Here is a 16,422-nt window from a genome sequence, read left to right on the forward strand (position 1 = left end):
TAACAGATATCCAAGAAATTTTTGGTGTTTAAATTCTCTCTGGTCAGTAATATTTTAAGGTATTGCTTTGTGTGGCTTTTCCAAGGTTATTTAAAAAAACTTGGAAAAGACAAAATTAAATTTCAAGAAATGAGCAGAATGATGGGATTTCAGGCACTAGGACACCTTGCTGAGGAAACTTTCTGGGCAGTGCAGAGCATCCCTCATATCACTGTATTGCTGACCACTTAATACATCTAGGCAGGAGGGTGACTGTGGAAGCAAATCTGATTGTTGTTTTTATTACTTGAATGTTTTCATTTATGCTAGATCCTGTTCCATTTGGCCACAGTAGATCTTTGGTTTGATTGTTGAAAGTTAAACCCAATCTTTGTATGCTCCTCACTCTGTGCAGCACCAATGGGTATATCTTCCTGAAAAGTAGCTTATAAAATGAATTTTTTGAAATGGCATCTGATTTTCTTGTTGATAGATTCTCATTTTTAAAATGTTGAATCTTCATTCATCTCTGAGATACCTCTTCCAATTAGTGAAAGGTAGCAATTTATATGCAATCAAAGGGGTCTTCCTATTTAAAGGCATTCCAAAGCAGGAAATTTCTTCCCATTGACTTAGTCCAAAGATTGAAATTTTCTTGTATCAGGGTTGTTGAAAGTGAAATCTAATTAGAAAAGCTTGGTTCAGTGAAAACTTGAATCCAGGGACAGATCCCTTCTTCTTTTCTCCTTCCTGAATTTGATGACAACTCTTTTGTTGATCACTACCAAATTCTTCTACCTGAAAGTTAGGCTTCTAGTTGAAGGCATGAATTCTTATATAGAGGGGTTGTTATATTGGGGGGAGGCAACAGGGAAGCAACTTCTTTCATCTCTTTCTGTACCTCTCCACCCCCACCCTACCCTATTGAGAAGGAGTTAATTGGATTCATGATGTCTCATTTGTTTCTTAGAATCTCAACATAAGAGAGCAGGTCAGAGGGTATAATCAGCCCCCAATAACAAATTAAAATAGCTCTTTTGACACAATATGCTGTGCTGATCTTCCCAGTAGGCCCACACGGTTCTTTGTGCTGATGACTTTGGTGCCTTCAGCAAGGATTATTTTACAGTTTATTTAAAAGTGACCGAGAGGACTGGGAGTGCTGTGTGGAATGCCAGCCTCATCTATAGCACAGTTTGCTTTTTTTAGAAAGGCCAAACAATGAGAACTGGGAGGAGTATCTTTGGAGCATAGCAGCAGCCCATAGAATGAATATATTTCATGTCCTTTTCACCATCCTCTTCCCCTTTTCCTTTACTTTTATCTCTTCCCTTCCTTCCCCAAGCCTTTATTGGCTATTCTGTGTCCAGGTCTATGTCAAGCACCACTGAAGAATATAAGAACAACAAAATACTGGTTCTTTTCCACAAGGAATTCATAGATTTTTTTTTGAAAAGATGGAACAAAAACATAAGAAACAACTGGAAAATGCATAACTATGTAAAATCACAAAATAAAGTAAAAATCAATAGGTCTCAATCAGTCCTGTGTGAACTCAGAAAGTGGGAAGGTAAATGGACGCTGAGGGTACTCAGGGAAGGCTTCATTGGAGAGGCAAAACTTGAGCTTGGTCTTAAAAATAGGTAACATTTGGAAGGTGGAGGGGACAGAGAGGGAACCATGCTGGGGCAGGGGTGGTGGTGGTAGTAGAGGGAACTCTAAGGCAAGGGATCTTAAGAAGGAAAGACAAGGATTTTTCACACAGAGGAGAAAGAAGATAATTTGCTTTGACAGTGGCCCAGTATCGAGTGACCCTGTGCACAGGCAACATCGAAGGAGCAGGGACAAATGCTCAAGCCTTTGTCTGCCTCTTTGGTGATGCGGGAGATACCGGGGAGCGCGCCCTGAATAGCATCATCTGCAGGAACAATACTGATATATGTCAAAAAGGCAATGTAAGTATCATAATGTTCTCTACTCTCTTCTTCCTAGACCGTCCCTTCCTTCTTGCCTTTCAGAACAATGCCCTTCTTATTGCTGGTTAAGACTTCTTCCTGGGCAGGAAGAAATTCCATCATCAGCAGCCTCTTTCTAGAATACAGTAGAATAATAATTCAGTGGGACTGTGGTGCTTAGGATTTGAGATGTAGAACTGAGAGGGACCTCAGAGGCCATCTAGTCTGAGTCCCTCATATTTTTAGAGGAAACTGAGACCCAGGGAATTCAAGACATATATTTAAATTCACAGGGCTTATAAATGATATTGTTCAGATACAAATCCAGATCCTCCAACACCAAATTCACTTTCTTTCTGCTGCATCATGCTTCATTTTGTGTTGTCTGTTACGAGAAATTGTGGGGAAGATGAGTTGGGAAGCATTGCAGGATCTTTTGAACTTGAAAAGGAAAATGGATTTGAGAGAAAAGAAATTGCCCTTGTTCACTGACAGAAGTTGATGTCTGCTTATTTGATGTAATTTTGAGGAACTCCATGAAAAATGTTTGCCTTGCCCTCAAATCTCTTTTTACCTCTATATCCTAACTAGGGCTTGGGAGGATCAAAGGAGATATTCTGAAGAGCTTTTGGAATTATAAGAACAAGAAGCTGAGTGGTGCTGTGTAAAGGATGTTGAATTTGGAATCATGTGGTCACAATTTGCATCCTGGTTGGACAATTTATTCCCTATATGACCTTGGTTGAATTATTTAATATCTCTGGGTCACAGTTTTCCTGATATAAAAAGTGAGAGAGTTTGGACTAGACAGTCCCCGAGCCTCTTTCAGCTCTAGTTCTAAGATTTTAGATGGGATTCTGGGAGATACTTTCTCAGGTTGTAAATGGGGCAAGTGACATTATTCTACTTGTCTCACAGAATTGAGAATGCCTATAATGATACACAGTGCATTTTAGATGGGCTATTATTGTATAAGTAGAATCCTCACCTCTCTTTTGCTTCTTTTCTCTTCTCCCTCCTCCCGTATCTTTAAGTATATCAAAGGGGAAAGGAATATGGATTGGGGGTAGATGGGAGGTGAAAATGTGATGGAAGAGTTGTGGAAGACTTGTTCTCTGAGGGCTGGGATCTGGGTGTATTTGGTGTGGGTCCTTGCTACATTGTGAAGTTTTGTCAGCTCAACACATCATCTTTGAAAGTTTCTGCTGTAGCAGAAACATTTATCACTCCATAGAATGGAGCTAGGCTAACCCTTGGATACTATCATCAGGGTCATGCTGAGAGGTTTTGGTGAGACCTACCAGAGCTTGGGTTCTGTTGGCACCATCTTGTAGAATTGAAGATTCCCTCCATACTGCAATGAATTCTATAATAATTAATAATAATAATAACAATAACAATAATAACAATAGCTCATATTAATAGTGGACATTGTAGGTACTATGATAGATAAATGTAGGAAGATGCTTTGGGAGAAAGACGCCCTTCTTGGTACCTCTCAACTCATATTAAAGAAGTGGTTGCTTATTCTTGTGTTTAAGGCAAACTAATCATTAGGACTACTATTTTCCCTTAGAGGCTGGGGGAATAAAGTCAGAGAGGGGAATAGAGAGATAATTCCAATATAATCTGCCTATTTTCTTTTTTTTTCCTTGGGTAAGGCGGATGAATACACCATTGAAGCAGTCACCCTGAGGAAGGTGAAAAGAATCAGGGTTGGACATGATGGCAAAGGAGGAGGCAGTGGATGGTTCCTGGAACGAGTGTTAGTGAGAGAAGAAGGGCAGCCAGAGAGTGACAATGTGGAATTCCCATGTAACAGGTATGAGAATACCAACTGTCCTATAGTTGAGCTTTTCTGTTCCTCATGAATAGGAGCTAGACTTCTGATGCCATTGGTGTTTAAAACTCCTAAATAAGGAAACTACCTCTATTAGAGTAACAGGATTCTTTCTTTGAAACATAAGGTTTCAGAGACCCTGAAAAGTTAAGATTGTCCAGGGTCACATAGTTTGCAAATATGTGTCAGATCTAGGATTTACCTTTTGAGATTAAGTAGGGAATAGGCACAGTGAATTTTTTTTCTAAGAAATTATCTCAGAGTTATTTCCCAGATAATGCCCATGCAAGGCAATTACCTAAGACACTTTGATTTAGGAGGCAGGGGTGGGGAGGGTGTGGATCTTGATCCTACCGTGTGGACAGGTAAGGAGGCAGTAAGAGGAGTAATTGGAGAGGAATTTGATGTAATGGACAGAGCTTTGGTTTGGAGCTGGAAGCCTTGTAGAAGTCATTTATTTTCCCTAGGTCTTAGTTTGGTATAAAATGAGGATAAAATGATTTTTAGGGTCTCCTCCAGATCAAAATCCAGTTAAGTAGTTGGATAGTAATAAAAAAGGACTTGATGCTCATTATGATTCATAGCAACTGAGAACTTTGCCTTGAACTTCAATTAAAAAATTGAAATCATTTACTGAGAGCTTCATATTCTCTCTTCCCTCTCATTTCTCATTATACCACCATCAGTCCCATTAGAATGGAAGCTCCTTGAAGGACTGACTTTTGCCTTTCTTTGTTTTCTTAATACAAGGCCTGATTAATAAATTCATGTTGATTGTCAAGTCATTTCACTTCAATTTTTACATCTGGAAAATAGTGGTGGGGTGGGTGATTGGGAGTTGGATTAACTGGATTCTAAATTTGCATCTAACTTGAGAGTTTATGGATGACCTGTGATTATTCAAAGTGAGAGTTGAGTCACCAAGGTTCTACATTTTGTTTTCATTCATTCAAACTCCTTTAAAGAAACAGAAATTTTTTATCTTAATGTGAAGTATGGGGATAGTATTGGCCAACTTAGGACTCAAGAGGGTTTTAAATGACATAGGAAAGAATATAAAGTGGCTCAATTGTAGGTTGCATATGGATATGTGTATATGTATGCTTCTGTGAGCTCAGGGAAAGAGTAATAAATTTGCAGCCAGTCTGTTATGTAGGCTAATGTATATAGCAACATTTCACTTTCTGAAATTGGGCAGAAGTATTCTGAGTTGGAGGGGAAATGCTAGATTTGGAAAGGACTATTAATATCACATGAGCATTTAAGTGGATATGAAATGACACGTCATGCTTTGGGCCAGGAATAGTTTTCTTCCACTGGGGACAGAAGGTGGGGAAGGGGTTGAAAGGAAAGTTTCTTTCTGGTAGAAAATGGGGGATCTGTGTTGATTCCCTTTTTCTTTCCTTTTCCTACCAAAATATAACTGATCAAGATATGTACTCAGCTCGGAGATTTGGGAACCCCTAGATATCTTTAGGTTTGGTTTTAGAACTAAGTAAAAGTTATTGAAATCTAAGTGACATTATTTGACATGTGCTGAGCAGCAGCTCCTCCCCCCCTCTTTAAATATTTTTTGCTCTACCCCACTAATGCATGAAATTCTGTTCTTAGAGATTCATTCCTTTTAGTCTTGATGGCTTTTCAGTATTCTGGAGTCATCTGTGGAAATAGTGATACTCTAACCCCTCAGGAGATGTAGCACCTTTACCCCTTTAGCAGCTAACACCTTAAAAAGGATTAGTTGACAACTAACTGAGAGTAATATCTAAGGGAATAAAGTACTTAATAGTGGTGGCAAGGAACCCTGGATGAGGGGAATTAGGCAAGACTTGGTTTTGTTGTCAGGAGACTGTAATCTGTGACTGTAGGGACCATGTTTATTTGTATCACAGAATCAGACTGTTAATATTGTCAAGGAGGCAGCTCAGATATCATCTTGGGCAGGGGTTCTTAACATTTCTGTGTCATAGATTCCTTTGGTGGACCCTTTCTTAGAATAATATTTAAAAAAAATAAAATTCATTAAATTAAAGAGGAAACCAAAGTTTGGTGAAAATAAAGCTCTAATTTTTGTCCCAGCCAAGGATCCTTTGAAACCTTAAATCCAGGTTGAGACAGCCAGATGTACTGCAACCCTACTTTATTAAAAGATAAGTATTCAAAGGAAAGTTTGAGGTGGTAAAGGCTGGTCAACTAGATGGCACAGTGGTCGAAGAGCTGGGTCTGGAATCAGAAAGAGCTGAGTTCAAATCAGATCTCAGATACTTACCAACTGGATGACACTGGTCAAGTCACTAGCCCTAGGTGCCTTGTTTTCCTTATCTGTAAAATTATCTGGAGAAGGAAATGGCAAATCATTGCAGTATCTTTGTCAAGAAAACTACAAGGGGAGTCACAAAGAGACTGAAATAATAACAAAAGATTAGAGGTAGGACTCCAGAACTCTAGCCTTCTCACTCAAAGTCCAGACTTAGAAACTCTCATCACTAGCCCCTGTTCTCCTCAGAACTTAATATACAATCCTTGATGACTAGAGCACACTTTATATGCTTGCTGAATGAATAAATAAATTTTGAAAATGAGAGGCATTGGGCAGCTAGGTGGCGTAGTGGATAAAGCACCAGCCCTGTGTGGCCTTAGGCAAGCCACTTAATCCCATTGCCTTGCAAAAAAAAAAAAAAAAAAAAAAAAAAAGAGGCATTCTCATAGTGAAAAGATTGACTCTAAAGATCTATTGTGTTCGAGTCCCAGAACTGCCATTTACTACTAACTGTGTAACTTTAGACAAGCTACTTTCCCAGCCTAAGTCTTAGTTTCCTCATCTGTAAAATGGTGATAATAATACTAGAATGATATATTTCATAGAGTTGTGAGAAAAATGATTTGCAAACCTTAAAACAATATGAAAATTCAAGCTACTTAAGTTGGGTTACCAAGTATTCTGTACTAGGAATTGAGAAATAGCAATAAACTTATTCCCTTTCATTAATGAACCTCATGATCAAGGAATTGGTTATCTCTCCCACTAAGGGCAGAATTAGGTTTTGATGGGGTTGGATCTCCTTTTCCATGTGAAACTCTATAGGGAAACATATAACAATGAAGTAGGAGGGTTCAAGTAAGGGAAATGTCTTTGGAGATCATTTATTTTTGGTTACATAGGCCTTAATACATGTGAGGGATAGAATGACCAGATGCCTTTTGTCTGTAAGACTGATTTTGAGGTCTGCCTCACAAGGTAAATAACTCTGAGGTTGAACCAACTGATTTATCAGAACTGTGAGATCAGCAGACAGCTAGGCTCACCAATCATTCCAGTTATACACCAATTCAGGAAGGATCTTTAACTTCTTCAAGGGTGGGGCAACTCCTGGTATAGAACCTTTCTCCACTAATACAGATCACCACCCCATCACCTAGGGAATTTATTAGGGTATAAAGAGGCACCTAGGTGGTATGGTAGATGGGGTGCTGGGCTTAAAGTTGGAAAACCATGACTTCATAGCCTGTATCAGAAGCTTATTTGTGTATATCTCTGAACAAGTCACCTCCCCCTCTCAGCTTCAGTTTCCCCATCTAAAAGTGACAGTGATGATATTGGTATCTCACTCAGAGGGTTATTGTGAAGATCAAATGAAATAACATGTATAATGTGTTTTGCAAACATTAAAGCTATCTATAAATACTAGCTATTGTTAAGAAGAGACTTACCCAGTGGGGGTTCTGACACTAAGGTCAGAACTCTAACTCATTCTAATAATATAGCTGCATAAATTATGAGAACTGATCAATTAAACCAAAAGCTGTTGAATGAATGAATGAATTTGGAAAGTGAGAGGATTCATATAGTGATTATTCATATAGATTACTTGATGACAAATCTGAGGATCTATGTGCTCAGATCCCAAGACTGATATTTGCTAGCTTTGTCAATTTAGGTAAGTTACTTCTCTTCTATCTGAATTCTGCTAAATGTGCAAATGTAGCCAAGTGATTTTTTTTTCTCTTACCCTTCCCTGCTTATCCAAACAACACCCATCCCTTAGGATCCAAACCCCCAAAACCTTCCTTTGATGACCAGTCACAGATCTCTCCATATCACTCTCTACCTTCTTTGAACATAAGTGTATAGCATCTTATGTTGTTGTCTAATTATTTCATTAGTACTGCCCTCCTTGCAGTACTCTGATTTCTGAATCTGATCCTCCATCCTTAGACTCTATGGGTTTTCACTGACTGTCCCCTCATCTCATCTCCTGTCCTCCTTCAAGTCCCAGCTATAGGAAACCTGTCCCAGACCTTCCTCATGCTAGTGCCTTCCCTCTCTTGATTAGTTTTTCCTGTCTATAGCCTGTTTGTATGTAGCTGGGTTGTATATGTAGTTTACCTTGTTTCTTGAGGGGAATAAAGTGGTCATTTTTTTGTTTGTTTTTTGTTTTATTGAGGTTTTTTTGGTCGCCTTTGTATCTCTAACACTTAGTCCAGTACTTGAAACATCATAGATGCTTAGTAAATGGTGATGATAACTCTTCCTCTTGTGAGTGTAATATTATCAATGACAGCTCATGTCATGCTTTGCAGTTTATGAATTATTTTATACTCCAATTTCATTTCATCCTAGAAAAAAACCATAATGGGTACTAGAGTATTATTTTTTTATTTCACATTTGAGGAAACTGAGACATATAGGGAGAAAGACTGTGACTTGTCCAAATCACACAACAAGTAAGTAGTAGGGTGTATTTGAACCCAGACCTTTAACTTGGGCTCCAGGGCTTTTCTTGTATTTCAACTGTCTCACCAGAGAAAGAACCCTATTTAATTATTTTCTAGTATCCCCTGAAATTTCTTAAATTGGGCTAAGCAGACCATAAGATTTTTTTTTGCAAGGCAATGGGGTTAAGTGACTTGCCCAAGGTCACACAGCTAGGTAATTATTAAATGTGTGAGGTTGGATTTGGACTCAGGTCCTCCTGACTCCAGGGTTGGTGCTCTATCCACTGTGTCACTTTCCCAGACCATAAGATTTTAGTAGATGCTTAATGAATTTAGATATTCCAGTACCTCTGTCCTACTTCCTATCCTTCACTCATACCATTTGTTTTAGTTTAGGTTTTTTTTTTTTTGCAAGGTAACAGGGTTAAGTAGCTTGCCTCAGGCCACACAGCTAGGTAATTATTAAGTGCCTGAGGCTGGAATTGAACTCAGGTCCTCCTGACTCCAGGGCCTGTGCTCTATCCACTGCCACATCTAGCTGCCCCCATACGATTTGTTTTGCCATTGTTAGAAAGTGGATGAATAATCATCTATTAAGCCAAGTTTAACTCTCCTTGCTTGATTATAAAACATCATATCTTATACCTAGAACCAGAAGAGTTCTGGACTACCTAGTTGAACCCATCCATTTTACAGATGAAGAAACTGAAGCCCAGGGAGGTTGTGCTGTGTCCAAGGACACAATGTTAGTAATCATTAGATGAGGAGTTTGAACCTAGGCCCTCTGATTCCAGTTCTGGAATCCACTGTATCATGGCTGCCTTCTAAGGCTCCATAGGTTAAGAATCATATTTTGTACTTCTCTTGAATCTCTGCAATGCCTAGCATAGTTCTAAGCATACCGAAAGTCTTTAATAAATACTTACTAAAATGACATTTTTTCCAATGGTCCCCCTCTATCCTAATTTCTCTCTCCTCTGGGGCCTTCCATTTTTTTTTTTCTGGAGAAGTCATAACATGATGCCTCTTGCTTCATCCCCAATCTGGACAAATTTCTATGTGTCCCTTCCAAGGGTACTCTTAAAGATATAACTTCCCTTTGTTCATACTCCAGATGGCTTGATAGGGATCAGGATGACGGCCAGTTGATCAGAGAATTATTACCCAGTGACAGCAACGCAACATTGAAAAGTGAGTTATCCCAGAGGGAGCACTTCCTTCTGAAGGGCTGTATGGAGTATGTGTTCCTGGGAAGAGGGATATTCATTCCACGAAGTGGGAATCAGAATACTTACCAGGACAAAGGGGAGATGTGGATTTTGGAAAGGAAGTGAAGGAGAGGAGTGGGATGGGGTGGGACAGAGGGAAAGCATTCTCATCTCCAAATTAGGAACCTGGGGTCTGCCTGGGGCTTTGTTGCAAGCTAACCATGGATAGAGAATATAGAACTGGTTTGGTTTTATTTGACTGATATTCGTAAGAGAGGGAAGCCAAACAAAAGAAAAGAATAACTTAAAAGTGATAATGGTTAAGTAAGGCTATGAGTCTAAGGATGACCTGTTTTTAGCTTAACATACAATGGGGACTTGATCCTCAAAGCACCAGCCTCTGAAGAAAGCATTGGAGATATTGTTCCAGCTTCACTTACATGAATTTATTAAGCAGTTGCTGAGTCATTTCAAACCACGTCTGATTCTCATGGGGCTTTCTTGGCAAAGATACTGGAGTAGCCAGTTTCCATTTCCTTTGCCAGTTCATTTTATAGATGAGGAAACTGAGGCAAAGAAGTTAAGAGACTTGCCCAGGGTCAAGTATGTGTGTGAAGCTGTTAAGTGCTTCTTATGGTCAGACAGTGTGCTAAGCACTGAAGATAAAGATAAAGACAAAAAAATGGGATTTCAGGTCTCAAGGGGCTCCCATTTTAGTGGGGTGACAACATGCAAATAACAATGTTTATTCAAGATACATACAGTATAAATGGGATGTAATCTCAAAAATAAACCATGGGGGTGTGGGACCAGGAAAAATCCCTCATTTTACAGATGAGGATACTGAGCTCCTCAGGGAGAAAAACCCTAGCTAAACAGTAAATCCAGAACTACAGGTTCCCGTCCCAGTCCTCATTTTGTCCCAGTGCATGTGTCCTTGACTTAGGGGAGCCATGGTTCCTGAACCCCCAGAATCCTCAACTGGGACAATGGAATTTGGATAGACAAAATATGGAAATATGAGGAGTTCCTTTTCTTCTCAGGTTCTGCTAATGTTTTATAGGGAGAAGAAAACAGCTTTCTAAAGCGGGCCTCTGGGCCTCTCAAGCAGCTGGTTAATTTGAACTGTGCCCACAGAGCTGTCCTTTGTGCTTGCAGCTGCCTTGTTGGCTATTTTATTGGAGCCTAGCTTAGAGGACCAGCCCCCCGGGGAGCTCCATTTCCCTAACTTTAGTTTCCTAACAGGCAGGTGCTGGGGATGGCAATAAACTCCCAGAGTCAGAATTAGTGTTCCTTACTATTTTTATGCTTCTGCCTTATTTTCTCATCAGCTATCCTCTTCCCTGAAATCAACAGATGGGGCTTTAGACCCAGGTTGGTGAAGACTATTCCTTAAAAATGCATAATCACTCTATTGCTCAGTGATATAATATTAGCATAACATATAATTTTATTGTATAATATTTTATTGTATAACAACATTTATTTTATTGTATAGCATTGTACAATACCAACATAATAACATTTTAGCCAGTTGGTAATATTAGCAACCTGAAATAGTTAAACACTGCAAAAGGAAGAGAATAGGTCATTGAATGGATTGCTATGTAGCACAGCGAATAAGAGGACCAGACCTGGAGTTAGGGAGATCTGAATTCATATCCAATTCCAAACACTTATTAACTGGGTAATAGGTAAGTCCCTTAACCTCTGCCTCGATTCCTCTTATGTAAAATGGGAACACATTGAAGAAATGGCAAAATACTCCAATATCTTTGATGAGAAAACACCACGGACAAAGTCCATAGGGTCACACAGAGTTGGACACAACTGAACAACAACAAGGTATTTGAATAGCCAAAAATAAAATTCATAAAATCCAAGCACTAAAACTCTTCCATGTTATTCACAGGAAAGTCTTCCAGACCCTCATTTACAACTTAATCTGCAAATAATTCTAACAAATAGATAATCTGGGTATCCTGTCTATGGCAGTTTAGATAGCTGGAAAAGTCAGTTAAAATGGGAAATAGTTATATTGAAGCTATGAGAAATAAAGCTAACAATTTGACATCAAAAGAGGAAATAGAAAATCTATAGAAAGTAGATACAAGGGAAGCACATGTTAAATATCAGAAAGATTTAAATAAAATGATTTTAAAGAGTTTGGGTGCTTGCTAGAATCATTAGCTAATCAGAACAACTCATCTCCCAAAGGTTGTGTGACCTAGAGGTTTGATGGGAATAAGTTGATGACAGAGTGATTTTTTTTCCTTTTCAATACTTTCACATCTACAAATATAACTTTAATTTCAAAACAATCCTATAAAGTATGTAGAACAGATTTCTTTTTTCTTTTTTTTCTTTAATTTTTTTTTTTGTTGTTGTTTTTGCTGTAGGTGATGAAACTGAGGCCTGTGGCAGAGTCTAAGAACATTAGACACAGAATTAACAGAACTAGTTTAGATTGACTTTACCAGTTCTTTTTGGAATAATCATTGGTAACTCACTTTTCCCTCTCTCACTGGGGAGTCATTTTTTTCTTTGTTTTCTCATCTACAAAAGGAAGAGGATAAATGAGGGCTCTCTAGGGTCACTTCCAGTTTTTATATCGCATGATTCTAAGAAATGAAGGCTATCACCTAAGGTCTCAAAGATACTTAGCATAAGAAGCTTGATTATATGCCAGGTCTCCTGACTAAAGCCCAGGGGTTTCTCTCCTCTGTATCTCAGTCATACTCTCCAGTTATATGAGTACCCTTGGGAGCACAACAGGAATATTCCATCTATTCTTTGAACTAATTTCTTCTCTCTTGTGATCATAGACTTTCGCTATCATATCAGCATAAAGACAGGAGATGTCGGAGGTGCTAGTACTGATTCTAAAGTATACATCAAACTTTATGGAGAGAAGAGAGACACCATCAAGCAGATCCTCCAGGTTTCTGATAATAACCTGGGTGATCATTTTGAACGTAGCCGAGTTGACGAATTCACTCTTGAGACTATGGACATTGGAGAGGTAAGTCTTCTTCCTAGGTCTATCTGGTATGACACTGATCCTTCCTCACACATTTTTCATGCTGCTATAATGTATGCATCAATTCCAAAGATAGATAATATCTGTGATGATTTACTTTTATATTGTTGTGGTTCAGTTGTTTAAGTTGTTTCTGATTCTTTATGACCCAATTTGGGTTTTCTTGGCATGGATATTAGAGTGTTTTTTTCCAAGGCAATGGGGTTAAGTGGCTTGCCCAAGGCCACACAGCTAGGTAATTATTAAGTGTCTGAGACCAGATTTGAACCCAGGTACTCCTGACTCCAAGGCTGATGCTTTATCTACTATGCCACCTAGCCGCCCCTATTCGAGTGTTTTGACATTTCCTTCTCCTATTTATTTTACTTATGAGGAAACTGAGGCAAACAGGGTTAAGTAACTTATCCAGAGACACACAGCTAGGAAATAAGAGTTGAAGGGCAATTTGAAAAGTGAGTCTTTCTAATTCCAAGCCCAGTGCTCCATCCACTGTGCCAACCATTTGCTGTCTCTCTTTTATAGACAACTTTAAAGTTTGCCATGTGTATAGTTATACCTTCCGTGTCAAGGGGGCTAGGAGTGAGATGCCCTCATAATGAGGAAAATTTATATAAAATTTTTTGATCCTTCCTTTGTACCAGAGAAGACTGAATTATGATATTAAAAGATAAAATATGTTGATCCTATGCAATATTGTACAAATATCTTACGCATTTCTGAGTTTCTAAACTTTTCCAGTGTTGTCTGCTAGCCTTCTCCTGGCATCTGTGGCTCCCTCAAAACTCCCCCAAATTTCCCAATTAATTTCTTATGCCGATCTGTGATATAGTAAAATCATTGGGCTAAGTCATGATGTAGAAAGGGTAACTGTATTGCCTACTTGAATTCCACTTAGTGCTCACAACAACTCTGTGAGGAGGATAGTACAAATGTTAACTCCATTTTGCAGATGAAGAAATGGACACAAGAAGGGTAATGACTCACCTACAGTCAGACTCAGGACTCCAATCCAGATCTTTGCAACCAGAACTCAGTGTTATTTCCGCTTCTACCACTCCCCTGCCCCTTCCATTTTCTCTCTTCCTAACTTCTGCATAAAAACCTAATTTGTTAACATTCTACATTTGTTAACATTCTAACATTCTACAGGCTGGACCAGACCACTCTTCTAAGAGCTTAACCTTAACCACCCTGGTCCAGGTTATGGAGGGTTGGGTGAAAGGATTAAGTAGCTGCTAGGATATTTATGTTGGCCTTATCTGTCACTAAAGTCAGGAGCAATGGTCCTAGGTCTTGGATACCAACAGGCTATTTTGAGAAGAGGTATTGAAGTGCCAGAGAAGATGATGTCAGGAAACCAAGGGGGATTGCCCAACATACTATAAGGGAAGGCAGAGGAAGCTGGACCTGCATTTCTTTTTTTAAATTTCTTTTTGAATTTTACAATTTTCCCCCCAAAATCTCACTCCCCCCCACCCTCACAGAATGCAATCTGTTGGTTTTTACATTGTTTCCATGCTATACATTGATCTAAATTGAATGTGTTGAGAGAGAAATCATGTCCTTAAGGGAAAAAAATATAAGAGATAGCAAAATTACATAATGAAATAACAGTTATTTAAAAAAAATTAAAGGTAATAAATAGCCTTTGGTCTTTGTTCAAACTCTACAATTCTTTCTCTGGATACAGATGGTATTCTCTATCGCAGATACCCCCCAAATTATCTCTGATTGTTGTGCTGATGAAATTAGCAAGTCCATTAAGATTGTTCTTCAACCCCACGCTGCTGTTATGGTGGTCAATGTTCTTCTGATTCTGCTCATTCCACTCAGCATCAGTTCAGACAAATCCTTCCAAGCTTCTCTGAATTTCCATCCCTCCTGGTTTCTAATAGAACAATAGTGTCCCATGATGTATATATGCTACAATTTGTTCAACTATTCCCCAGTTGTTGGACATTCACTCAATTTCCAATTCTTGGCCACTACAAACAGCTGCCATGAATATTTTTCTACAAGTGATGTTTTTAACCTTTTTCATGATCTCTTCAGTAGTGGTATTGCTGGATCAAAGGGTATGCACATTTTTATTGCCCTTTGGGCATAATTTCAAATTGCTCTCCAGAAAGGTTGGATGAGTGTCCCAGATTTCCCACATCCCTTCCAACACTGATCATTGTCCTTTCTGGTCATATTGGCCAGTCTGAGAGGTGTGAGGTGGTACCTCAGAAATGCTTTAATTTGAATTTCTCTAATAAGTCATGATTTAGAGCAATTTTTCATGTGACTATGGATTGCTTTGATTTCCTCATCTGTAAATTTTTCAGCATCTATTGATATAATCATAAGAGTTCTCATAGGTTTGTTATTGATATAGTTAATAATACTAACAGTTTTCCTAATATCGAACCAACCTTGCATTCCTGGGATAAATCCTACTTGGCCATAGTGTATTATCCTAGTGATAACTTGCTGTAATCATTTTGCTGAGATTTTAAGTTTTTTGCATTTATATTCAACAGGGAGATAGGTCTATAATTTTCTTTCTCTGTTTTTTACTCTTCCTGGTTTAGGTATCCATATTGGTGTCATAGAAAGAGTTAGGCAGAGTTCCGTTTTTACCTATTTTTCCAAAGAGTTTATATAGAATTGGAACCAATTGTTCCTTAAATATTTGATAGAATTCACTTGTGAATCCATCTGACCCTGGAGATTTTTTCTCAGGGAGTTCAATAATGGCTTGTTGAATTTCTTTTTTCTGAGATAGGGTTATTTAGATATTTAATTCCTTCTTCATTTAATCTGGGCAACTTATATTTTGTAAATATTCATCCACATCACTTAGATTATTAAATTTATTGGCATACAATTGGGCAAAATAATTCTAAATTGTTACTTTAATTTCCTCCTCATTGGTGGTAAGTTTACCTTTTTCATTTATGATACTGGCAATTTGGTTTTCTATTTTCTTTTGTTTAATCAAATTAACCAGAGGTTTATCACATTTATAGTTTTTTTCATAAACCCAACTCTTGGTTTTATTTATTAGTTCAATAGTTTTCTTGTTTTTGATTTTATTAATTAATTTTATTAATTATTAATTAATTTTTAGAATTTAGAATTTGATATTTAATTGGGGGTTTTTAATTTGTTCTTTCATTTTTTTAGTTGCATATTTAGTTCATTGATTTCCTCTTTCTCTGATTTATTATTGTAAGCATTTAAAGATATGATATATCCCCTGACAACTGCCTTGGCTGTATCCCATAAGTTTTGGTATGTTGTTTTGTTATTGTCATTGTTTAGGATGAAATCATTAATTCTTTCTATAATTTTTTGTTTGATCCACTCATTCTCTAAAATGAGGTTATTTGGTTTTCAATCTCTCTCCCTGGCCCATTATTGCATATGATTTTTATTGCATTATGATCTGAGAAGGATGTATTCATTATTTCTGCCTTTCTGCATTTGATTATTAGGTTTTTATGCCCTAGTACATGGTCAATTTTTATGTAAGTGCCATGTACTGTAGGGAAAAAAAGTATATTCCTTTCTATCCCCATTTAATTTTCTCCAAAGGTCTATCATGCTTAGGTTTTCTAAAAATCTTTTTACTTAACCTCCTTCTTGTTTATTTTATGGTTAGATTTATCTAAATCTGAGAGCAGAAGGTTGAAGTCTCCT

The 16,422-nt window shown here is 38.0% G+C and overlaps 1 protein-coding gene across 3 annotated transcripts in view; it reads left to right on the top strand.

Annotated features, from left to right (window-relative positions):
- The window catches only part of LOXHD1 (lipoxygenase homology PLAT domains 1), a 266,512-nt gene that overhangs the window by 126,198 nt on the left and 123,892 nt on the right, over window positions 1-16,422 (top strand). For all 3 annotated transcript variants that reach the window (XM_074203499.1, XM_074203500.1, XM_074203501.1), the window contains exons 13-16: window positions 1,774-1,934; window positions 3,596-3,756; window positions 9,605-9,681; window positions 12,524-12,720. In XM_074203499.1, the coding sequence (XP_074059600.1) occupies window positions 1,774-1,934; window positions 3,596-3,756; window positions 9,605-9,681; window positions 12,524-12,720 (596 nt within the window). The remainder of the gene's footprint in view (window positions 1-1,773; window positions 1,935-3,595; window positions 3,757-9,604; window positions 9,682-12,523; window positions 12,721-16,422) is intronic.

This window comes from Macrotis lagotis, chromosome X (assembly GCF_037893015.1).
Source record: "Macrotis lagotis isolate mMagLag1 chromosome X, bilby.v1.9.chrom.fasta, whole genome shotgun sequence".
NCBI classification, from domain to species: Eukaryota; Metazoa; Chordata; class Mammalia; order Peramelemorphia; family Peramelidae; genus Macrotis; species Macrotis lagotis.